At 46.1% G+C, this 25,488-nt stretch overlaps 1 protein-coding gene across 4 annotated transcripts in view; it reads left to right on the forward strand.

Moving 5' to 3' along the window:
* WDR7 (WD repeat domain 7) overlaps positions 1 to 25,488 on the forward strand; it is a 243,334-nt gene that overhangs the window by 57,849 nt on the left and 159,997 nt on the right. For 2 of the 4 annotated variants that reach the window (XM_072133732.1, XM_072133747.1), the window contains 5 exons: positions 7,192 to 7,955; positions 8,303 to 8,394; positions 13,571 to 13,657; positions 21,023 to 21,141; positions 24,241 to 24,364. In XM_072133732.1, coding sequence (XP_071989833.1) covers positions 7,192 to 7,955; positions 8,303 to 8,394; positions 13,571 to 13,657; positions 21,023 to 21,141; positions 24,241 to 24,364 — 1,186 coding nt within the window. The remainder of the gene's footprint in view (positions 1 to 7,191; positions 7,956 to 8,302; positions 8,395 to 13,570; positions 13,658 to 21,022; positions 21,142 to 24,240; positions 24,365 to 25,488) is intronic. The other 2 variants (XM_072133739.1, XM_072133756.1) reach the window with 1 other exon arrangement.

Genomic DNA, 25,488 nt, shown 5'->3' on the forward strand with positions numbered 1-25,488 from the left:
TTTATTTAGTGGAAAAAAAAACCTCCCAGATTTGACTTAAAAATAATTTGTTAATATTTATTGTATTAGTTCATATTCTGAAGTGATTCATTTCATTGAAATTATAGTGTACTGTGAAATTGGGAGAATTTCCCTTGGATAGGTTTGTTATATTTTCACATAGTTTTATGTATTTTATTGATTATTATGTTGCAACATTTTCTCATGTTAGATCAGTGCAGAGTAGGACTACAGCAGATTTCTGCTGCTCCTGTCTGATACTGGATGATAAATTTGGTAAAGTAGAAGACTAACGAGTTGTTATTTGGTTTGCACTTGGTTGGGCTAGTTTACTCTGCCAAATCTGTAACATGGGGAGCAGGTTCTGAAACACAAATAGGAAAGGGAGCCCTAACCTTCACCTTCAACTCCAACTACCAGCTTGCCTTACCCTAAACGGTACGGGACAGCTAGAAGGCGCTCCCTCCCTTTGGCTAAGTGCAAACACATAACAGGACACACAAACAGAAAGAATAATCAACAAGCCGGGTACTAACAGAGAGGGCAGCGAAGTACAAAATCACAAAAGCAGAAGAGTAACCTGAACAGGGCCCAAGGGCAGAAATGCAGAAAACACAATCTCTTACAATCGAGTTATGGAGCAGGTCAAGATTAAATAAATCTCCCCCAATGAATTTTGAACTAAACTTTAGATGCGGTTGAATTTTAGACTTTCGTTCATTGGGTTGAACCAAAAAAGTTGCATGGACAGGGAAATTGATATGATTTCTATATGGAAGCCATAGTGAGTCTGGGTCAGTATGTCTCTGAACACCTTAGAATTCATTCTGCTGCTTTTGTCCTGTGTCACATTACCGATAAACACTAGTGACCCAGTGCCACCGGCAGCCATGTCTCAACCATCACACTAGTGACCCAGTGCCACCGGCAGCCATGTCTCAACCATCACACTAGTGACCCAATGCCACCGGCAGTCATGTCTCAACCATCACATTAGTGACCCAGTGCCACCGGCAGCCATGTCTCAACCATCACACTAGTGACCCAGTGCCACCGGCAGCCATGTCTCAACCATCACATTAGTGACCCAGTGCCACCGGCAGCCATGTCTCAACCATCACATTAGTGACCCAGTGCCACCGGCAGCCATGTCTCAACCATCACACTAGTGACCCAGTGCCACCGGCAGCCATGTCTCAACCATCACATTAGTGACCCAGTGCCACCGGCAGCCATGTCTCAACCATCACACTAGTGACCCAGTGCCACCGGCAGCCATGTCTCAACCATTACACTAGTGACCCAGTGCCACCGGCAGCCATGTCTCAACCATCACACTAGTGACCCAGTGCCACCGGCAGCCATGTCTCAACCATCACACTAGTGACCCAGTGCCACCGGCAGCCATGTCTCAACCATCACACTAGTGACCCAGTGCCACCGGCAGCCATGTCTCAACCATCACACTAGTGACCCGATGCCACCGGCAGCCATTATTCAACCATCACACTAGTGGCCCAGTGCCACCGGCATCCATGTCTCAACCATCACATTAGTGACCCAGTGCCACCGGCAGCCATGTCTCAATCATCAGACTAGTGACCCAGTGCCACCGGCAGCCATGTCTCAACCATCACACTAGTGACCCAGTGCCACCGGCAGCCATGTCTCAACCATCACACTAGTGACCCAGTTCCACCGGCAGCCATGTCTCAACCATCACACTAGTGACCCAGTGCCACCGGCAGCAATGTCTCAACCATCACACTAGTGACCCAGTGCCACCGGCAGCCATGTCTCAACCATCACACTAGTGACCCAGTGCCACCGGCAGCCATGTCTCAACCATCACACTAGTGACCCAGTGCCACCGGCAGCCATGTCTCAACCATCACACTAGTGGCCCAGTGCCACCGGCAGCCATGTCTCAACCATCACACTAGTGGCCCGATGCCACCGGCAACCATGTCTCAACCATCACACTAGGGACCCGATGCCACCGGCAGCCATGTCTCAACCATCACATTAGTGACCCAGTGCCACCGGCAGCCATGTCTCAACCATCACACTAGTGACCCAGTGCCACCGGCAGCCATGTCTCAACCATCACACTAGTGACCCAATGCCACCGGCAGCCATGTCTCAACCATCACATTAGTGACCCAGTGCCACCGGCAGCCATGTCTCAACCATCACACTAGTGACCCAGTGCCACCGGCAGCCATGTCTCAACCATCACACTAGTGACCCAATGCCACCGGCAGTCATGTCTCAACCATCACATTAGTGACCCAGTGCCACCGGCAGCCATGTCTCAACCATCACACTAGTGACCCAGTGCCACCGGCAGCCATGTCTCAACCATCACATTAGTGACCCAGTGCCACCGGCAGCCATGTCTCAACCATCACATTAGTGACCCAGTGCCACCGGCAGCCATGTCTCAACCATCACACTAGTGACCCAGTGCCACCGGCAGCCATGTCTCAACCATCACATTAGTGACCCAGTGCCACCGGCAGCCATGTCTCAACCATCACACTAGTGACCCAGTGCCACCGGCAGCCATGTCTCAACCATTACACTAGTGACCCAGTGCCACCGGCAGCCATGTCTCAACCATCACACTAGTGACCCAGTGCCACCGGCAGCCATGTCTCAACCATCACACTAGTGACCCAGTGCCACCGGCAGCCATGTCTCAACCATCACACTAGTGACCCAGTGCCACCGGCAGCCATGTCTCAACCATCACACTAGTGACCCGATGCCACCGGCAGCCATTATTCAACCATCACACTAGTGGCCCAGTGCCACCGGCATCCATGTCTCAACCATCACATTAGTGACCCAGTGCCACCGGCAGCCATGTCTCAATCATCAGACTAGTGACCCAGTGCCACCGGCAGCCATGTCTCAACCATCACACTAGTGACCCAGTGCCACCGGCAGCCATGTCTCAACCATCACACTAGTGACCCAGTTCCACCGGCAGCCATGTCTCAACCATCACACTAGTGACCCAGTGCCACCGGCAGCAATGTCTCAACCATCACACTAGTGACCCAGTGCCACCGGCAGCCATGTCTCAACCATCACACTAGTGACCCAGTGCCACCGGCAGCCATGTCTCAACCATCACACTAGTGACCCAGTGCCACCGGCAGCCATGTCTCAACCATCACACTAGTGGCCCAGTGCCACCGGCAGCCATGTCTCAACCATCACACTAGTGGCCCGATGCCACCGGCAACCATGTCTCAACCATCACACTAGGGACCCGATGCCACCGGCAGCCATGTCTCAACCATCACACTAGTGACCCGGTGCCACCGGCAGCCATGTCTCAACCATCACACTAGTGGCCCAGTGCCACCGGCATCCATGTCTCAACCATCAAGCTAGTGACCCAGTGTCACCGGCAGCCATGTCTCAACCATCACACTAGTGGCCCGATGCCACCGGCAACCATGTCTCAACCATCACACTAGGGACCCGATGCCACCGGCAGCCATGTCTCAACCATCACACTAGTGACCCGGTGCCACTAGTAGCCATGCCCTGGCCATCACACTGGTGACCCAGTGCCACCGGCAGCCAGGTTTTAACCAGGGTTTGTTAGAGATGCTATCCTGGAGTATCTCACTGTGCATAACCTTTATAACCCAGCGTCAGCATGGGGTTTATGAGAGATCGGTCCTGTCACACTATTGGGGCCACTTCTTTTTAATATTTTTATTAATGACCTTGTAGTGGGTTTACACAGTCAAGTTTCAATATTTGCAGATGATACTAAGCTGTGTAAAGTAATAAATACTGAGGTTGATAGTTTAGCATTACAGAGGGATTTGTGGAAGCTTGAGGAGTGGGCAGAATGAAGGAATTTTTCACAATAGCCCATGACACAGCCCAAGAGGTACTTTTAATGTGATTCCCTCAGGCCACAGTCACACGTAACGCAAGGCTATCGCATGGGGGGAGGAGGGTCACCTGGATCTTTTCGATCGCAGGCGTTTTCCTGGAAATGCAAATGCAATCGTGCCCGGGGGGTGTATCATTCTGGAGGGCAGGTGGCACATCCAGGTCCTCTGTATATTTTTGGGCCCTCCACCCCCGGGTCTCATGAGAACCTCCTGAGTAGAACATCGTGTAAGTGCCTTCTTGCCTCCTGTACTCTTACAGTAAATCACGATGCATCTTCTCGTGTCTGTCAAGTAACTTTTAGTATACAATATTAATCTGACGGGGTGCTGCAGGGTTTAACCTCTGTGGCGCTGCAGCAGAACATTATTTTTTCTCTCCGCGTCGATAAAGCATCTTCGGCGTGTTGCCGGCTTTGTGGAAAAGGTCCATCCGCTGATTTGTCTTTTTACAATTACTGAAAACCCGGAGGTTGTCCGGACCCTTTGTTTGCCTCGTTCTCGCTCCCAGCTGCTGCTCTCTGTCCTGTAGCGCACGGGGTCTGTGCTAACCTACCTACCTCCTAGCAGTAGTGGGCGAGCCTCCATTACAACGCGCTTCATGTCTGCACTAAGCTGATGGTTCTGCTTGAGCGGTAACGGCCGTGCTCTCTGGACTGCCTCAGTTCTGGATAATATTTTATTTTAGCGTTTTTATATTTTTTGTTTTTTTTTTTTAAACAAGGTATTAATTATATGTCGGACCATGGTTAAGAACTAAATGGAATCCGAAATGCGTAGGTTATTGTAGCCGTATCCACGAGTTTTTAATAGGCGTTAAGTAAAGAACAATATTGGATTTTTTCACATTGGTGCTGGAGTCACTTTTGCTTCCAACATTGTATAGTATCTGCTTGTTTTATGGCAGTTATTAGTAGGCCTTGATTTAGAATTATATTTATTTTTTAATTGGTGTTTTTATATTATATTTTTAGAATATTTTAAAGTTTTTTGCTTCATATACATTGATATATTTTCTACATAAAGTAAATATTTCTAACCAACATTTTTAACTTTTTTTTTATTAGTATTCAAAGTGGCATTGAGTTATATATACTGGGAACTGTCCCGTCCACAGTAGGACACCCTATATAGATATAGTTAGCCCCTACCGCCCCAAATATGCCAGTCCTTTCAACTGATAAGAGATCACATGAATCCTTGGCCAATCGTAACCTAATCGTAACATATGAGATGATCAACAAGTTCATTGAATGTTAATGGGATTGGCCTTTATTTTGATTGCCTATCCCCATAAATTTGTGATCGTTCAGAGGCCAACACTAAGCCCCCGCATGGAGCAGCTATATTGTTCAGCATTGACGCAGAGCACCAGGTTCTTCTTTGGGTGACGTGGCTGCACTTACAGCTTTTGGCCACTGCATAGAACAAGGAGTTTCTTCTACCTGTTTATGACAGGGCCTGATGTCCGCCCCTCAAATATCTGATATTGATGACATACCCTGAGGATGGGACGTCAATGAAAGTCCCACTGGAGTGTCACTATCATCCAAAGAAGCACTCTTTGGGGGAAAAAAAAATTCTGGTCTCCTATGAAAGGTCACCAGCATTTTTGCCACAAATGACTCATTTGTCTGTCGACTTCACAAGGACCCATTATGGTCCACAGAATCATCCACATGTATAATGTTGCTTGTCTTCCATTTTTTTTTGTCCATACGAGTCAAATACGAAGATGAAAGCCAAAAGTTTATTGCATGCAGAGGCCTTATTTGTTTTCTTGATTATATGATTTTAAGAAAAACAGGCGACCCACGGAGATAAACGTGTATCATCTATATATTTTGCTCACTTTCCTTTTGTGTTATCTTGCCACCATATGCTTTTGCAGGCGGGTTGTCCTCCTCCCTTGCGGGTCGTCCTCCTCCCTTGCGGGTCGTCCTCCTCCCTTGCGGGTCGTCCTCCTCCCTTGCGGGTCGTCCTCCTCCCTTGCGGGTCGTCCTCCTCCCTTGCGGGTCGTCCTCCTCCCTTGCGGGTCGCCCTCCTCCCTTGCGGGCCTTCCTCCTCCCTTGCGGGCCTTCCTCCTCCCTTGCGGGTCGCCCTCCTCCCTTGCGGGCCTTCCTCCTCCCTTGCGGGTCGCCCTCCTCCCTTGCGGGCCTTCCTCCTCCCTTGCGGGTCCGCCCTCCTCCCTTGCGGGTCCGCCCTCCTCCCTTGCGAGGTCGCCCTCCTCCCTTGCGAGGTCGCCCTCCTCCCTTGCGAGGTCGCCCTCCTCCCTTGCGAGGTCGCCCTCCTCCCTTGCGAGGTCGCCCTCCTCCCTTGCGGGTTTGCCCTCCTCCCTTGCGGGTTTGCCCTCCTCCCTTGCGGGTTTGCCCTCCTCCCTTGCGGGTTTGCCTTCCTCCCTAGCGGGTTTGCCCTCCTCCCTTGCGGGTTTGCCCTCCTCCCTTGCGGGTTGTCCTCCTCCCTTGCCATAGAGTGTAACTGATTTACATGTGCACATATATGTGATCTAGCACATGATTTATTCTTTCCATTACACAGCGGCCATTTACACATCTATGCGTTCTTTACAGTTAGAGGAGACATTTTCCCCCTAGTACGGGGTATTTAGTGTCTGTCCCAACCTTCCTCCGCATCAACAATGTATAATACTGGTTGGACCTGATGGGCCCTTTGTCTTTTATTTGTAAACCTGTACATGATGATTGCAGGACGATGTCATACGGAGGAAATGCCCAGTTGACACTTGGAGAGTTATTTGCATGTGGCACAGGTGGATGTGCCCTCGATGGTCCCCCTGTAGCAGTGAACTCTTCCCCTTTTTCCTGCTCCACCCACTCTTGAGCCATCAGCGCTCTACTATCACGTGGTTGGTCCTAGACTATATACTTCTGCACTATACCAACCCATTTAACATACGACCACCTAAATGGCATATTGGGTACATAAACTTTTGGAAACGTCAGGGGCAGCTTTATTATATGATCCCGATCTGATCCCCCACTCCCTGTGTAGAGCGGATGTCCTGCACGCTAGAGGAAGAGTAGTTTCAGATGGTTAAAGGTCTTCTCTAAACATCTAAATTTCCGATGACTAGTATGGGGGTCTAGGGGACAAATGTTTGAAGGAGAAAGATGTTTGTGGTTAGTGGTCTAATTCTTCTGCTTTTTTTACTTTTTTTTTTTTCCCCCAAAAGTAATTTTTTTTCACAATTTAGACTTTAAAACACAAAAAATGTGACATTTTTGTATGTTTGTTTTTATTTTTTTTGCAGGGGAATTTGCCTAAATATTCCCATAACTCCTTGATGGTTCAAGCGATAAAGACGAATATAACAGACCCGGACATACACCTGCTCTTCTTTGATGTGGAAGCACTAATTATACAGCTCCTCACTGAAGAAGCCTCCAGGCCAAATACTGCACTTATCTCCCCGGAGAGTTTGCAGAAAGCATCTGGCAGTTCTGACAAAGGAGGCTCTTTTCTGGCTGGTAAACGAGCAGCCGTACTCTTCCAACAGGTCAAGGAAACCATCAAAGAGAACATTAAAGAACATCTTCTGGATGACGATGACGAAGACGAAGAAGCGATGAGACAAAAGCGTGACGAGAGCGACCCCGAGTACCGATCGAGCAAATCTAAACCATTAACGCTACTAGAGTACAACCTGACCATGGACACCGCCAAGCTCTTCATGTCCTGCCTTCACGCCTGGGGCTTGAATTTGGGACTAGACGAAGTGTGCTTGGACCGCCTTGGGATGCTTAAGCCGCATTGTCCTGTGTCTTTCGGCCTACTCTCAAGGGGTGGCCACATGTCACTGATGCTTCCAGGGTTTAATCAGTGTGTCTACAAAGTGACCAGCCAGAACGTTGACAGGAAGATGTCAATTAGCGAAGGACTTGGGAAGGGCAATTATGGCGTGTCACGTGCCGTCACCACACAACATCTCTTGTCTCTCATATCTCTGGCAAACACTTTGATGAGCATGACCAATGCCACGTTCATCGGAGACCACATGAAGAAGGCCCCACAAAGGTACACAGTTGGGTGGAGCAATTACTTGGGCTTCAGGTTCTTTTCTTTGAGGAAAAGGGTTTTTTTCATGCTTGGGGCCATTTTTGATCGTCTCATGGTATCCTCCTAATTGGGACTGATCTGCTATAATCCAGAATGGAGCCATACATTGGACAGAGCCTTCTTACTCCCTCTCCGCACCCTCGTATATAGCATCTGTCACCTATGACGATGGAGAACAGATTTTGCACCCCAGTAATAGGTCATCAGTGTTAAAAATGGCCCCCAACATGAATCAATATTTCTGTAACTTTCTAATATTTATTATGTATTTACTAATTTATCCACTTACTTTATGTCATTTTAAGGCCACCCAGATCCGGCTCCCCAGATCCAATGAAGGCAAAGGCTTCTCCGCAGAGCTCCAGCGCCAACCTAATGCAAGGACAGATAAAACAAGGTAACCCGGCCACAAGGCGCAGCCACCATCTACTGATTATGGAAGGGAAAGATTCTCCAAAGGCGTTTACACTTCTACTGATGTATAAAATTCATAGAATCGGGGATTCTGGAATATCTATTCTTATGTTGTACCTATTCTCTATATTGGGGCTGTTAGCACTCCTGGTTTGCATCCAGTTACATCCAATTTACAGGGGTTTTTCTAAGTTTTAGAGGGTATTCCTATCTAGTGGTCATCGGTGATGGTCCAATTGTAGGGAACTCCCACCCATGAGAACAGGAAGTACATGTGTCCTGCCGCTCCATACACTGACTATGTTAGATAGCCGATACCCTATGGATAGAGGATAACTTCTAAACTCTTGACAATCCCTTTAAGCCAAGGGTCATTGCACATGGCCACATTGGCCAGACAAACCTCCAGCCTTTCCGCAGCCATCTTACTCAGACCTACCTCTATGCTGAAAGTAGGACTTTAAGCTGTGCTGTATAGTCACCTGCTGTTAGTACTATGTTATAACCAGGTTTCCAGTGACTTGTAGGATCGTAGAAGAGTCTAGAGCAGTGATGGTGAACCTTCTAAAGACCGAGAGCCCAAACTTCAACCACAACTCAGTTATTTATCATAAAGTGCAATTTAAGCAGTAACTTACTGGTCCCTGCTCCGTCACCACTTTCAATCGTATCGGTGCCCTGAGGACACCTATACAGTAGCAAGAGGGCAAAGAAATATGGATCATCATTGTACCTCCCCTCTAGTAAACCTTGAACAAGAAGAATGGCAGGGCCCGGAGAGGGAGCTCCCAGGATGACACAGGTCTGTCCCATGTAGCTCAGGGTGGGCCCAGCATTTCCTGGGACTTCAGCAGGAGGCCTCTCCGTGGTGATGGCCTGGGGGCCCACAGAGACGGCTCCGATTGCCACATCTGGCATCTGTGCCATAGGTTCGCCACCACTGGTATTGAGGCTACGTACAGCATTTGCGCTAGCACATGGAGCTTGTTTCTTTGACTACCCTCAATTTTGTGACCACTTACTCATTACATACATGGCAGAAGAATATTGTCATTCCCTGTGAGCAAGCAGAGGTCTTAGTATAAGGGTTCTTCTCTTTGCACAATAGTCTAATTTAAATATTGTCCTTTTGCTGTGATCAGATGTGATCTGTGGGGAAACGGGGCAGTAAGTATTCAGTTTTCCTGCAGTGCCCCCGGAGTTGAAATGAAGTATTACACCATGGCTGTTCATATCAATGCTATACAGTGCAGGAGTAATGGACGCTCTTTGTAACTGCTCTATATTGTGGCCTGGGGGTTAGTATCCTGACTTGCTGTGTTCTCCAATAATCTCAGGGGCTCTTCCCTTCTCCACCATAGCGCTAGCAATACAGTCTGCCAGTCTGACAAAGGGGCCCTGGGCAAAACCAAAAGTGGGGCCACAAAATAAAACTATTATATGAGCAGTCACAGTCAGTAAGAGGCTCCTTTATCCCTGCCCAATAATAACACTTTGTAGTTACACCCTGTAGTAGGTAAGTATCTGTAATATGGGGCTGTAGGAGGATTATACAGGAGACAGATGAGAGGGAGATGGATGATAGAAGATAAATATGGAAGATGATAGAGATTTATAGATGCAGAAATATAAAGTAGATTATAGATAGATGATAGAGGATGGATAGACAGATATGAGAGATAGATAGATACATACATACATACAGTAAAATATCAATTGATTGAAAGATGGATGGATATTTATTCATAGACAAAAAACCAGATAGATAAATGGTTATACTGATATATAGATAGGAAATAGAGAAATTCTAGGAGATAATAACTGGACAGATAGATGATATATATAGACAGGAGGTAGATGAGAAGCATCTTCACCCTAACATTCAACCAAGGGGTATTAAAGGAGCAATACATCCTCTACCCACAAAAGTCCACATGCAGGGGGCCCCTTTAGAGCAGGGGGCCTTGGGCAAATGCCTTTGCCCTAACGCTGGCCCTGACTGCAGTACTAGTTTGGTGTCACTCCAGGGTGGTTTAAGGCAGGACCCCTTTAAAATGACCTCCTATTGCAGCAGGAAGATGACTGTGCGGCTTAATACAGTCGCCGTGTAGATTTCTGTTTTACAGACATTTTTGAGGATGTGACATTTAACTGTGTCATCAGCGTTTTACAGAGGATGTTCTACATGGAGCTAATGAATGATTGATCAGGACGGGTAGTGAACTCCTGCCGACTTACTGAAGAGCGGGAGTCGGCTTTACACTGCAGCCTCATGACACTTTGTATTGACCCGTGTCATTGCACTTTAGTAAGTTTTTAAAGGGAACCTGTCACCAGGTTTTACCCAACTCAACTACAAGTCCCCTCAGCTAGGGGATGAAATGTCTTTTCCTAAATTATCTCTATTTTGTGAAATCTCACCCGTTGCTCCATAAAGTCCGGCAAATATGACTCTTCTCAACTCATTTTTACATGAGATTAGTCAAGTTTAGTGGTTGGAGGGGTAGTGTCAGTTCAGATGCCCCTATCTGCTGTTCTGTAGCACCTATAAACATGCTACTGGTGCCATATTAAAGATAAGAATCTTATCTTTTAGATTGTATCAAGGTTATGTGAGCTACAGAAATGGACACACAGTCGGTTAAAAAATAGGCAGTAACTCCATCTTTATCTGCAGCTTGCATTTCCAGCTGTTCTCAAAGCCATACACCTGATACGATCTGATAGATTATATCCTTATCCTGAATATGACACGAGCAGCGTGTTTCTGGGTGCTTTAGAACAGAAGATAGGCGCTTCTGAAGGGACTCTCCCGCTGCAAACACTAAACTTGACTCATCTCATGTAAAAAATGTGATGAGAAGAGTCATATTTGCCTGAATTAGGAGGATATGTTTTAATAGTTAAACGGGTGAGATTTTATATAAAAGAGGGAATTATAGGGAGTTTAGTGCTAGTAAAATCTGATGACCGATTCCCTTTAAAGGGGTTGTCCAAGTTATGTCACATGTTTCATTTTTTTTATTATAGTCTCCCCAAACAACAGAAATAGTTTAACTTGGCGACACGTGCCGGCACCCTGTTCCTGGCATGTGATCCCCTCCTCCATGGGGCGCAATGTGTTCCTGCTAATGAGAGGGCCCGGGACGCTATTTAACTAGTAACCAGAGATAATGGCCGCAGCTTCTCACCCTCCTTCCTCTTGTTCATGTTGCAGTAATTCGCCTTGAAAGGCGTCCATATTCACAATGCACATTCCTATTATGCGGAGAGGCTGAATGCAAATGTCATCCATCCCCGGAATTAAGCCCCTTGTTTGTTCTGAGGAGGGGGCTCTGCCACCTCCCGGACCCCTCACACGTGCCACGCTGACATTATGATACATTTGCATTGAATTATGAAACGGATCGTCCCCATGCAGATGCCCCCGGGGGGCGACAAAAGAAGTTAACCGCATGAAAAGCAAACAAGCCGCCTTACAAAAGCGCCGCTGTCATTGTGCGGGAGCTGGTTGGGCATGACATATGGTAATTCCTTCTATAGGGAGGAAGTGCGAAGCGGTGACCTTCGAAATCTTAACGTTGACCCGCGGTTACACAATGTGCGGAGTCTTAAGGGCCTCATCCCCTTTCATATGGTAATGGGCCCCATTCGCTTTATTACCCCCCAATAGTCGCCACATGGAGAAGATGCCAGTAGTGAGGATGGCGCTATTATTTATTTATAAAGCAACAGGAGGCCGCGGGCACAAGGTCGGAGGCACCCGGGGACCATATTGCTACATAAATATAGATGCAGCCCCGTCTCCATCGCCATGAGCCCTTATTAAACGGAACGCTATTTTTTCATTAGTTGTCGAAAATACAGAAGAGAAGAAACTATAAAATGAGAAAAAAAGATTACGCCTAGAATGTGGTGTAAAATGTATCAAAAAGTTGCAGCTAGAGAACCTGTCATCAGGATTTACCCCACTAAACTACTGGTCCCCTCAGGTAGGGGATGAAATGTCCTTTCTAGAATTCCCTCTTTTTATGCAAAAATTCCCCCCCGTTTACCTACAGAAAAAAAAAAAACAGGCAAATATGACTCTTCTGATCCAATTTTCATATGAGATGAGTGAAGTTTATTGGTTGATGGGGCTGTGTCACTTCAGATGCTTTGCTTTGGCTCTATAGCACCTAGACACATGCTGCTTGTGTCATATTAAAGATAAGAATCTCATCTTTCAGAGCCCACCAGGCTACAAAACCAGAGAGTCAGGCAGCTAAACACATAGATGGAAATGTGAGCTGCAGATAAACATCCAGTTCCCGCCTATTTTTTAATCTGGCTGTATGTCCAGATCTCTGAACCACAAGTCTGATGTGATCTGAAAGACGAGATTTGTTTCTTTAATTCGGATCTGTAAATATGGTTTTAAGGGTTAAAGAACAAAGGATGGGGGCATCTGAAGTGACCTGATCCTATAATAATTCCTTTATTTATATAGCGCACACAGATTATGCAGCGCTGCACAGAATTTGCCAAATCAGTCCCTGTCCCCAATGGGGCTCACAATCTAATCACCTACCTGTATGTTTTTTTGGAGTGTGGGAGGAAACCGGAGGAAACCCACTCAAATACAGAGAGAACATAAAAACTCTTTGCAGATTTGACCCTGGGACTTGAACCCAGGACCCCAGCGCTGCAAGGCTGTAATGCAAACCACTGAGCCGCTGTGCTGCCCTGAGGTGACACACACCCCTGATATGGATGGAGTAGTGGGAAAATAATAATCTATATACATGATCCACTTCTATATGGTTTCCCTTGTAAATCAGCTGCCATAAAGCACACCCGCACTGCTGCGCTGTACACAGGACGGGCTCGTCTCCAATATGGCATCCACTATGGAAATTTTGCAATTTAAAACGATAACAATTTGTGCATCCGATGGATGAAGTTATAACCGGATACACAAGGCAGGAGCCCTCTAGGCTGGTCCAGCATGTGTTGTATGGTGTCCGTGTTCTTGCCTCTCTTGCGCCCCCCTCTGCTGTGTGTCAGTACTGCGCCTCTCAGTTCTGCTTGTCTCTTCTCTGTGTTCTGCTCTGTATACTGATCTGGAGGCTCCACTGCAGCTCATCTCTTCTGTCTCTTCTCTTGTTTCCCTCTGAAAGCTGTTGCGCCTGATGCTTCCGCTCGCGCTGACTCCGATCCCTCTGGGTCTGATCGCACTTTGCATTCCTGTTTCTCAGTCAATGAAGGTATTTTTTCGCCTCTATCTCCTGCTTTGGTGTTTGCTCTAAACGCTTGTCTTTTTTATTCTTTTGTTCTACGTGTGTGTGTGTGTGTACTTCACGTGACGTGTGTTTATGTCCATTGTTTATGTATAAACCGCATTGTCTGCCTCAAGCTGCGGGAAATTTCTCTTCTTTTCAAATATCATATTTAATTTAAAAAAAAAAAATATTAACCGATGACAAAAATATAAAACTTTCTTGCCGCGGCTGCATTAAATTAACGTTTTCTTCAGATGGAGGTACCAGAGGGAATCTGTCAGCAGCTTTGAACCTGCTGACAGGTTCCCAGCAGAAAATGATCAAGACAAATATCAAGACAAGATTTGGTGCAGATTTTGTCCGACGTTGCCTTCTATTCTGAGAAACTGTTTCCAGATTCTGTGTCGCTACCTAAAAACTTGAACCGTTAAATTGTGTCCCAATGAATTCTGTGGGATAGGGGGTTTTCCATAGATTTTCCCAATGGAACACGTGGCAAAACCTCAGTTTGAAGATGTATACTCATACCTTTGTGTAAGTAGCAGCATGACTGTGAAATATTATAGCTCCTCCTCCTCCTCGCACAGCTGTGCTCTGAGCTCTCTGCAGATATGGTAATGTAACGTCCTTGGAGAGATGTTTTATTATACCTTTGTGTAAGTTCTAAGCAGCAGCCGGACTGTGAATTTTGGATATATATTCTAGGATTGTAGCTTCTCCAAGTGCACTTGGGATATTTCCTCACACTGCTGTGCTCTTAGTTCTCTGCAGACGTGGTCATGATGGTGATCATTCCTTTGTTAGTAGGACTTTTTTTTCCCAGGATTGTAACTTCTCCAAGTACACTGGGGTGTGTCCTTCCCCTGCTTTGCTCTGATCTCTGTGCATTGATCATCTACCCTCTGCTCGGACTAGCAGACTTCTGCCTAAAAACTGCAGCACCCACAGAAAGCTGTAGGGAAACTGCTGTAGAGCAGTTTAGTGCAGAGCACTAGGCACAGCAGTGTCAGCATACACCCCCAGTGTCCATGGAGAAGCCACATTCCTGGAACATAAATCCATTTTTCATAGTTCTGCTGCTTCTAACATTATACACAAAGGTCTGATTACACGTCTTTCCAGTGACAATACCTAACAATGGCTGCACAGAGCACAGCAGTGTGAGGGCATACCTCCAGTGCATTTGGGGAAGATATACTCCTGGAATATAAATCCATACTTCACAGTCCTGTTGCTACAAACAACATACACAAAGGTATAACAATTACATCTCTCAAGTGACAATACCTAGCACTGGAACAGAGTGCACAGAGCACAGCAGTGTGATGACATACACAAGTGCACTTGGAGCAGGCATCAACCCTGGAATATAAATTCATATTTCATAGTCCTGCTTCTACTTTCAACCTGCAGCAAGTTATGAATAAACACCTTTCCAGGGACAGTACATAACCAAGTCTGCAGAGAGCTAGGAGCACAGCTGTGTGAGGAAACACCCCAAAAGCCACAATCCTGGAATATAAATCTGTACTTCATACTGCATGCACAGTGGTATAATTCACACATCACTTTAGTAACAATTTCTGCCATTGGCTGCCAGGAGTACAGAGCACAGCAGTGTGAGGACACACCCCCAGTGCACTTGGAGATTAACATGTATTGTTCTGCAACATTACAGATCCTGTATTCTTTTCCTCCATTATCGACCTCCTACATTCTCCACCATTGGTGATGACATGTGGTCCGCACTGTCTGTGGCTTGTCTCAGGCCTCCATTGAAAGAGGCTCAGAAAACAACTTTTGTAAAATTGAGAATTTTTTGAAATATTTTTTTTTGCACCAGAGAAAATATGAGTGAATTCTCTGTAGTCTGTAGATACAGTGACTGTGCATTGTCTCTAGTGTGTGGCTTCTCCTGGCCTTCATTATGAATGTATCGGCACAATCTGAAGTTTCTGTGAATCCCCCGCGTGTGCAGCCGCAGATAAACTAATGACCTTTTACTATCTGCCTGCTTATCCCCGGGTGAGATCTTTTATGTATAATCTCGGTAGACGCCCGGTGCCACGCTGCAGCTGGGGATAAACTCTGAACAATGGGCGGAGGTCCTGCTGCTTTATCTCGCTTTGGTCTCACGTGAAGGAGGCAGATGCTGCCAACTTTAGCCACTTCTCGGTGCACGTCTGGTGGTGGAAAGACGCAGAGGATGGATCTCAAGACTTTCTTCCATAGAGGAGAAACGCCAGATGAGCTACTAGGTGTCCACGACACAACGTGCTTGTAGACTTCCCTGATGGCCCATCAATTTTAACATCATGTAACTGTGACCGCCTTCAATGAAAGTTTCCCTCATAATCTGTGGACTGGTCTAGTCCAGATCGATGGAAGATATTTTAATTCCTCTCTGCCGGGGGACCTCTCTGCCGGGGGACCTCTCTGCCGGGGGACCTCTCTGCCGGGGGACCTCTCTGCCGGGGGACCTCTCTGCCGGGGGACCTCTCTGCCGGGGGACCTCTCTGCCGGGGGACCTCTCTGCCGGGGGACCTCACTACGGATGGACCTCTCTGCCGAGGGACCTCTCTGCCGGAGGACCTCACTACATATGGACCACTCTGCCGAGGGACCTCACTACATATGGACCGCTCTGCCGAGGGACCTCACTACGGATGGACCTCTCTGCCGAGGGACCTCACTACGGATGGACCTCTCTGCCGAGGGACCTCACTACATATGGACCTCTCTGCCGAGGGACCTCACTACGGATGGACCTCTCTGCCGAGGGACCTCACTACGGATGGACCTCTCTGCCGAGGGACCTCACTACGGATGGACCTCTGTCGAGAGACCTCACTACGGATGGACCTCTCTGCTGAGGGACCTCACTACATATGGACCTCTCTGCCGAGGGACCTCACTACGGATGGACCTCTCTGCCGAGGGACCTCACTACATATGGACCTCTCTGCCGAGGGACCTCACTACATATGGACCTCTCTGCCAAGGGACCTCACTACGGATGGTCCTCTCTGCCGAGGGAGCAGCATCTGCTCTTCAGTCCCATCAGACCAGAAATTACAACAATGTGTAGACTATGTACTTAACAGCAGGTCCTATCCCTGGTTCCAGCATTCATGTGAACACCACGTAGAGCTAATCCAGGAAGGGTTTTGTGAAACTTGGAACATCCTTTTAAAGTGACATTGAGGTGAACATCTTGTAGATCTGACCACCTTCGATGGGGGTGACCCTCATAATCTGTGGGCTCTCTTTATCATCAGATCATCCTGTGGACTGATATAGTCCAGATCGATGGATGTTATGTTGATTCCTTTCTGCTGGGGGACCTCATTACTGAGGAACCTTTCCTTGCTGCCAAGGAACCTCTCTGCCAATGGACTTCACTATAGAGGGGCCACAATACCGATGGACCTTTCGGCCAAGGAAACACACGCTTCCAGCCTTTGCCATCCGGTCCAGACCAGCAGTGACTGAGCTGTGTACGTAATAGCGAAGGCAATCGCTGGCTCCAGCCGTCATGTGGATAAATGCCCTGTAACTGCTTAGAGCAATGATGGGCTGATCCTCAACGTTGGGATAGACTCCTGGAAGGGTTTTGAGAAACTTGGACTATTGAACTGCCATTCAATGGGTGTAATTCATAGTCCCAAACTCCTGAATTAAGTCATACCCAACCCTAGCATAGGTCATAAATATCTGGTGGTGATGAATCCAAACCTTGCACCCCTGATAAGATTAAAGGGCTCAAAGAGGCTTTTGGTCTGTTCAGTCCGTCCTAAACACCGCAGTGTACACTGTATAGTGGCTGTGCTTGGTATTGCAGCTCAAATGCAGCTTAACCCATCCCCTTATATTCCATAAATTAGATCAGGCCCCAGAACAATGTTCCAAATCAATTCAGATGCTGGACCAGACCCCAGATGTAGATTCTCTACGTTCTTCTGGTCCTCGGGTGTCAGGCTTGGCAGGATCAAGGTGCAGGCTCAGATATAAAGGGACCGGCTATCCGAACAACAGTCAGGTCATCACTACTCTGTGATTAGCTCATCCATATCACACATCAGTATAGCCTAATAAATCAGAGTTTACTCTGGTCTCCCTTATGTAGCTATTGGTCCTGCTTTTTACTATCGGTCCTTTATGCAAATTAGGGGTTTGGTGCACTTATCAACTTCCCTCCTATGCTTCTCTTGCTCTGAAATCTCTACTGAATTCCAACTTGCTACTAAGACGGACAGAAGCTCACGGAGGTTTCAGAGCACATAGAAGTCTATGCAGAGGGGAGACTGTAGTGAGTTACAGCAGTTAGATCTCCACTCAGCAGCAAATAGAAGTCTATGGAGGAGGGAGAGGAGTGAGTGAGTGACAGCAACTAGATTTCCACTCATCAGTACATAGAGGTCTATGGAGAGGGGGAGTAGTGAGTCACAGCAGCTAGATTTCCACTCAGCAGCACGTGGAAGTCGGACAAGAGGGGAAGGAGATGAATGAGTCACGACAGTTGGATCTCTACTCAGCAGCACATAGAAGTCTATGGAGGGGGGGAGTGAGTCACAGCAGCTATATCTGCACTCATCAGCGCAAAGAAGTCTATGGAGAAGAGAAGTTGTGGAGTGACTCACAGCATCTAGGTCTCATACCAGCAGCTTAGAGAGGTCTGCGAGTTCACCGACCGAGACTGCAGAGAGAAGAACTACTATAAACTGAGAATGACAAGTCACATAATGACAATTGTGTGCAAATTCTGGACTACTGAAGGTTAAACGTGCAATATCTTGTACTGTACAACAGCAAAGCTCTGTGTATTATGCCAGCGCTGGCCCCTATAATCGCTAATGAGTGGTTTAAAGGAATTGGAGGGGGGGTTTGGACTCGCTTAAAACATTTATTGAGAGAACCTGCTGGGCATACATTGATCGTACAAGCATGTCCTATGTATGGATCAAAGCATTGGACGTCTGTATCATCATGGGGAAAGGTTTCCAGCATAGGGGGGGCAGCAGGGACGACCATTGATTGGGCAGCTTGTCCGTCACATTGCCTTGTCACCAGCAGGCGCTATGGACTCTATAGTCTGTCCCCCGGGAAGCAACATTTAAAGGGTTTGTTTGATTTCATAGCCTCGGCAAGTTGTAGGGTGTGGGGAGCAGACACCACAAGGAAACCATTTAGTGTGATTGTTCCTTATTTCCTCTCTCCAGCCATAGTTGGTCATTATCGAGGCTGCACAATACGGTTAGTAAGTATTCATGTGCCCGGGGGCTCGGAGTGTAATATTCTCTTCTACTGTCCGGCTCTAGGACTGACGGATCTGCATGGGGAATAAGAGATGAATGTGAGATGTGTATGCGGAGCAGCGCTGTAATAAGACGCCGCATTGAGATTCCACGCACAGATATTACTCAGGTTTTCCCATGATATGGATTGAAGGTTTATCCATTATATATGTCATCAGGCTGGATGGAGAGGATCCACAGCTGGGACCTTCATCCGCTCCCAATTGTGCTGTGCCATATATACAGGATAGGAGTAGTAGTACTGTGTCATGCTCATATATACAGGATAGGAGTAGTAGTACTGTGCTGTGCCCATATATACAGGATAGGAGTAGTACTGTGCTGTGCCCATATATACAGGATAGGAGTAGTAGTACTGTGTGGTGCCCATGTATACAGGATAGGAGTAGTAGTACTGTGCTGTGCCCATATATGCAGGATAGGAGTAGTAGTACTGTGCTGTGCTCATATATACAGGATAGGAGTAGTAGTGCTTTTCTGTACCCGTATATACAGGATAGGAGTAGTAGTACTGTGCTGTGCTCATATATACAGGATAGGAGTAGTAGTACTGTGTCATGCTCATATATACAGGATAGGAGTAGTAGTACTGTGTCATGCTCATATATACAGGATAGGAGTAGTAGTACTGTGCTGTGCCCATATATACAGGATAGGAGTAGTAGTACTGTGCTGTGCCCATATATACAGGATAGGAGTAGTAGTACGTTGCTGTGCTCATATATACAGGATAGGAGTATTCGTACTTTGCTGTGCCCATATATACAGGATAGGAGTAGTATTACTGTGCTGTGCCCATGTATACAGGATAGGAGTAGTAGTACTGTGCTGTGCCCATGTATACAGGATAGGAGTAGTAGTACTGTGCTGTGCCCATATATACAGGATAGGAGTAGTAGTACTGTGCTGTGCCCATGTATACAGGATAGGAGTAGTAGTACTGTGCTGTGCTCATATATATAGGATAGGAGTAGTAGTACTGTGCTGTGCCCATATATACAGGATAGGAGTAGTAGTACTGTGCTGTGCCCATATATACAGGATAGGAGCAGTATTACTGTGCTGTGCCCATGTATACAGGATAGGAGTAGTAGTACTGCGCTGTGCCCATATATACAGGATAGGAGTAGTAGTACTGTGCTGTACTTACATATACAGGATAGGAGTAGTAGTAGTACTGTGCTGTGCCCATATATACAGGATAGGAGTATTAGTACTGTGCTGTACTTACATATACAGGATAGGAGTAGTAGTACTGTGCTGTGCCCATATATACAGGATAGGAGTAGTAGTACTGTGCTGTGCCCATATATACAGGATAGGAGTAGTAGTACTGTGCTGTGCCCATATATACAGGATAGGAGTAGTAGTACTGTGTTGTGCTCATATATACAGGATAGGAGTAGTAGTACTGTGTTGTGCTCATATATACAGGATAGGAGTAGTAGTACTGTGCTGTGCCCATATATACAGGATAGGAGTAGTAGTACTGTGCTGTGCCTATATATACAGGATAGGAGTAGTAGTACTGTGCTGTGCCTATATATACAGGATAGGAGTAGTATTACTGTGCTGTGCCCATGTATACAGGATAGGAGTAGTAGTACTGTGCTGTGCCCATATCTACAGGATAGGAGTAGTAGTACTGTGCTGTATCCATTTATACAGGATAGGAGTAGTACTGTGCTGTGCCCATGTATACAGGATAGGAGTAGTATTAGTATGCTGTGCCTGTTTATTTAGGATAGGAGTAGTAGTACTGTGCTGTATCCATTTATACAGGATAATAGTAGCATAACTTCTTTGTCCCTTTGTAGAGTGTAACAAGTCAGTATATCTTTGTATGTTATTGTAATATTCATTTGTGAACTCCAACTTATATTTGGATGATTTGGAGAATTGGAACCCCATTATATCTGTGTATATGGGGGACACTTCTCACAGCATTGTGACTGCGAATTTTAGTAAAAGTCAGTGAATATTTTATTTGTCCATGACGATATTTCCTTGTTGACGTCTTGTTTTATCACTGCAGGATGGAGCCAGTTGGCGGCTATGCACTGCGTTATGCTGCCCGATCTACTGGGGCTGGAAAAGTTCAGACCACCACTACTAGAAATGCTGGCGAGGAGGTGGCAGGACCGCTGCCTGGAGGTGAGGGCAGAGATCTTCCTGCATCACATTCATCCACGTTGTTCATTGAAAGGGAAGGTGTTGGATCAACTTATCAAGTGATCACCCGTCCATGTGCATAGATTGGTCCATTCCAACATCTGGGCCTCTCAACGATCCAAAGAACTGGTTTCTGGTTCTCCAGTATAAGAGGAGCAGAGGGTAAAATAGGCACCTTACCACTCCCCCAATAGTCCCATAGAGTATGAATAGCATGGAAGTGAGTGTAATCAACCCCCAATCCATCCCGATGGGTTAGGGGAACCAAACCCGTGCTTGAGAACCATATCGGACCCCCAGCAATAACCAAATTAGGACCAAGCTTGTGGATAGTTGATAATTTAGTAAACTGGTCCGACTCGATTTAATCATCCAGGACAAAGCCACAAGTAAGAGTGAGAGCCTCTGTTTCCATCAGGTAATCACGAAATCGGTTCTCTCTTGACGAAACCCCCAATCAATTTTTCCCCAATGATCCGTCTTGATACATTCCGATTTGTTACATAGATCTCCTGATAATAAAATGTCCTCTTGCAAATAATTGTAATATGTGGGAAATCGGGCAATAACTGCTCACTTTTCCTGTAGCGCCCCCAAAGCACTAAGTAGGCATTACACAGTATCGGTCCTCCAGAACAGGAGATGCTCTCTGTCATCGCTGTGGCCAAGAGATGGTCGTGAAAACCCTCTCTATTCCATCAATATTCCATAAAAGGGGTTATGAAATCCCTAGATAAAGATGTCAGTCCTAGATGTTATTCGAGTGAAGTTTTTGGAGACCTCCATTGTGCGCAGAGCTGGAAGCTGCACCACTAGAGAAGTGACCACTTCCAGATATATAGATAGAAGCTTGGTGGCTCAGTGGTCAAAAGGCTTGTCCCGAATTAAAGGAACCCGTTCACCACATTTTTTCACAAATACAGATAGTGACAGGTTCCCATAGAGACCTCTGAACTAAATGCCCCCCTTCTTTTAGCTAAAAACAAAATCAAATTTATCTTACTGGGCATACAGTCAGATCTAGCAGGAGTTGGAGAGGGTGTTACCTGCTCGGCGGCTCCTTCCCATTTAGCCACTAACATTTGCAAAATCTAACCCATGAATGTATCTGATCACATGAAATTACAGCAGTCTGCATGGACTTCTACTCCTCCCCATCCTTCATGGAGGCGTGCAGTTATTTCATGTGATCAGATACTTACATAGGGTAGATTTTGAAAATGTTATTGGGTAAAGGAACTTCGATAACATCATCCTGGTCACTTGACATGAAGTGTTGAATGGTGGGGCATGAGGAGATGCTGCTAGACTCAGCTAAGCAGGACACACCCCCTCCGACTACAGCTCTATCTGGCTGTATGCCGAGAAAGATAACAAAGTGGATTTTATGGGGATGTAAGAGAACCAATTTTTAGCTTTAAGAAGGGTGATATTTCGTTATTAGGGGGCTTAGGGGACCTGTCGCTAGCTGACAAGTTCCCTTAAAACGAAGGACACGGTTTCCAAAAAAACGTAAAATCTGTGAGGGTCGGAGGTCTGTGGCCGGCGCTGCCATGGCTTTGGGTTAGCAGTACACACACATTAGCCCCCAGCACTGGAGGAAGACTACCTGATGATAGCCTGCACATCACACCCTCTGACCACTTCATAGCTTAATTGGATATCTGCTCCTTATGGGAACGTCACCATGAAGCAAGTGATGATCCTCTCCCGCAGCAGACAAATCATTTATAATTGGTTCATCCGCAGCCTTTGTTTTTTCTTCTCTTTGCTTCCATGTTTGCAGTACATTGTCAGAATACGTCTTATCCCTTGATACGAGCCTCCTGTATTCTGTCTCCATCACCGCAAACAATGTACAGGGAGCCAATTACATCCAAGACTTCTCATCTCACCATGTCCAGAGAACCAGTAAAGGAAGCAATCTTCTAGGTTCGCTGCAGTTTCATGTGTTTCCCACGGTAACAGACAACAAACAAAAACTTTGTAGTCTGGTCTTAGAAGATTGTAGGGACTATAATCTAACCCTTGCCTCTTCCTAATATAAATGTGGTAGATAAACAGGATTAATGGGAACCTGTCACCAGGGACCTCATTTTCACTAAACACAGATTGTAAAAGCCCTGCCTTTTCTAAGCATTTGCATTACTATATAATTGTGTGTTATAACTTACTTTTGCATCCTGACAAAATCCTGGGGTAGTCACAGGGGTTGGTCCTTGGTTTGGATGCATTTCAAAAAACAACATGTGACTTGTCTGAGCTGCAGGCTGCCTCCATGTTTGTGCTCCTGTACAGCTTGTCCCTCCCCTCACTGATGTCAGGCTGACCAGGCTGTGACCTCTGAGAAGGAGGAGGAGCTGTACACGAGCACAAAGGTGGGGGCTAAGATCTGAGGAGGGAGTAACACAGACAAGGCACATGTATTTTGAAATGCATCCAAACCAAAGTCCAGCCCCTGTGACTACCCCAGAATTTTGTCAGGGTGCAAGAGTAAGTTATAACACACAATTATATTGTAATGCAAATGCTTAGAAAAGGCAGATTTTCACCGCAGGTGTAATAAGCTTCTGCAACCTGTGTTTAGTGAAAATGAGTTCCCTGGTGACAGGTTCCCTTTAAAGAGAGAATGGGGGACATTTATCATACGCCAGAACGCTCTGGCCTTCCGATGTATTTGGTGGTCGGTCTGTGCCGTATACAAATCTATGTTGAGCCCTGCTCTAGCACTATTAGCCAGTGACCAGTCAGCTTGAACACTCACACAGCAGGTGCGCAGTGCCCACTTACCCACCCTTCACTGCCCTCAACACCATCTGAGCGTAGAGGTGGCGTAAGGTGTAAATTATCACAATCCCCGGCGGTTTGCAAGGGTATTGTGATTATGTCAGAAAACTCACCAACAAGCCCTGATAAATCTACCCCCAAGTAGTAGACTACACAGGAGTTGTTGTCTGTTACCATGGAGACCTATTGCTCTGCATAGTAGCTGTACACTACTTACCTATGTAGGGTGAGATCTCCACAGATTCCTACCATAGATCATATGCTAACAATTGAATTTCTGTGGATACTTTGCAGGTCCGGGAAGCCGCTCAGGCTCTGTTACTGGCCGAACTTCGACGGATCGGACAGTCGGGGCGTAAAGAAGCGATCGATTTCTGGGCGCCATACTTACCGCAGTATGTGGACACCATCATGTCACGTAAGTCTACGTGTATGTCTTCCTATCATTCGTCTTTATAGGAGTACAGGCAGTCCCCGGGTTACATACAAGATAGGATCCGGAGGTTTGTTCTTAAGTTGAATTTGTATGTAAGTCGAAACTGTATATTTTATAATTGAAGTTCTAGACAAATTTTTTTCTTTTGTCCCAGTGACAATTGGAGTTTCAAAATTTTTTGCTGTAATTGGACCAAGGATTATCAATAAGACTTCATTACAGACACTTTACAGCTGATCATTGCAGCCTGGGACTATAGTAACATCCAGAGAGGTCACCAGAGGTCACAGGGGGCAGAGGGGTCCGTCTGTAACTAGGGGTCGTCTGTAATTCAGGTGTCCTTAAGTAGGGGACCACCTGTAATATAGTATTACACGAGAGTTAAGACCCAGAAAGGAGATTCTAAATTGATGGAAAGGAGTCAATTATATAGGAGGTTATTATATATTAGAGTTTGTATTGGAGGTATATTAGGGGTTTGATTTGTGAAAGGGAGTCTACCAGTTACCAGATCCCCCCCCCCACATGTAAACCCGGTATTGTGTAGGGCACTTTATAAGCTTTCTGGACATAACTTTCTGGTTTCCCTGTAATTTATCCTTTTTAGAGAAAAATCAGTTTTTTTTATCTTTATGCAAATTAGCTTCTTCCGTTTCATTTATTTTCAATTTTTTTCTACAACTTAATTTAATTGGTCGATATTTCGGTATTTATATGAAGGGGCGGTGCTAGGTGGCCTAGAAAGAATAAAACGGGTGCTCTAGAAAGCACAGCTCCGCCTTCAGTGCACTGAGCAGGTCATTTAAATCAAAATAAAACTGTGATTTCCTCTAAAAAAAAAAAAAACAAAAAAAAAACAGGACAATTTAATGAGAAACCGGCAAAGTATTTCTGGAAACCTTATAAAGGGGCCTCCTATACAGTGAGACTCCCATAAAACGAGGTTATAGGATTGCTGTAAATGCTACTACATAAAATCCATAAGCTTAAAAAATGCTAAATAATTAAAATCACCCTATTGACCCCCAATGGGAGAATAAAAATAAAATCGTTACAGATTTTTTTTTTTTTTTCCTTTTCATCTATTTTTTTTTTTTTTTTATTTA

Source organism: Engystomops pustulosus, chromosome 1 (assembly GCF_040894005.1).
Source record: "Engystomops pustulosus chromosome 1, aEngPut4.maternal, whole genome shotgun sequence".
In the NCBI taxonomy this organism is placed as follows: Eukaryota; Metazoa; Chordata; class Amphibia; order Anura; family Leptodactylidae; genus Engystomops; species Engystomops pustulosus.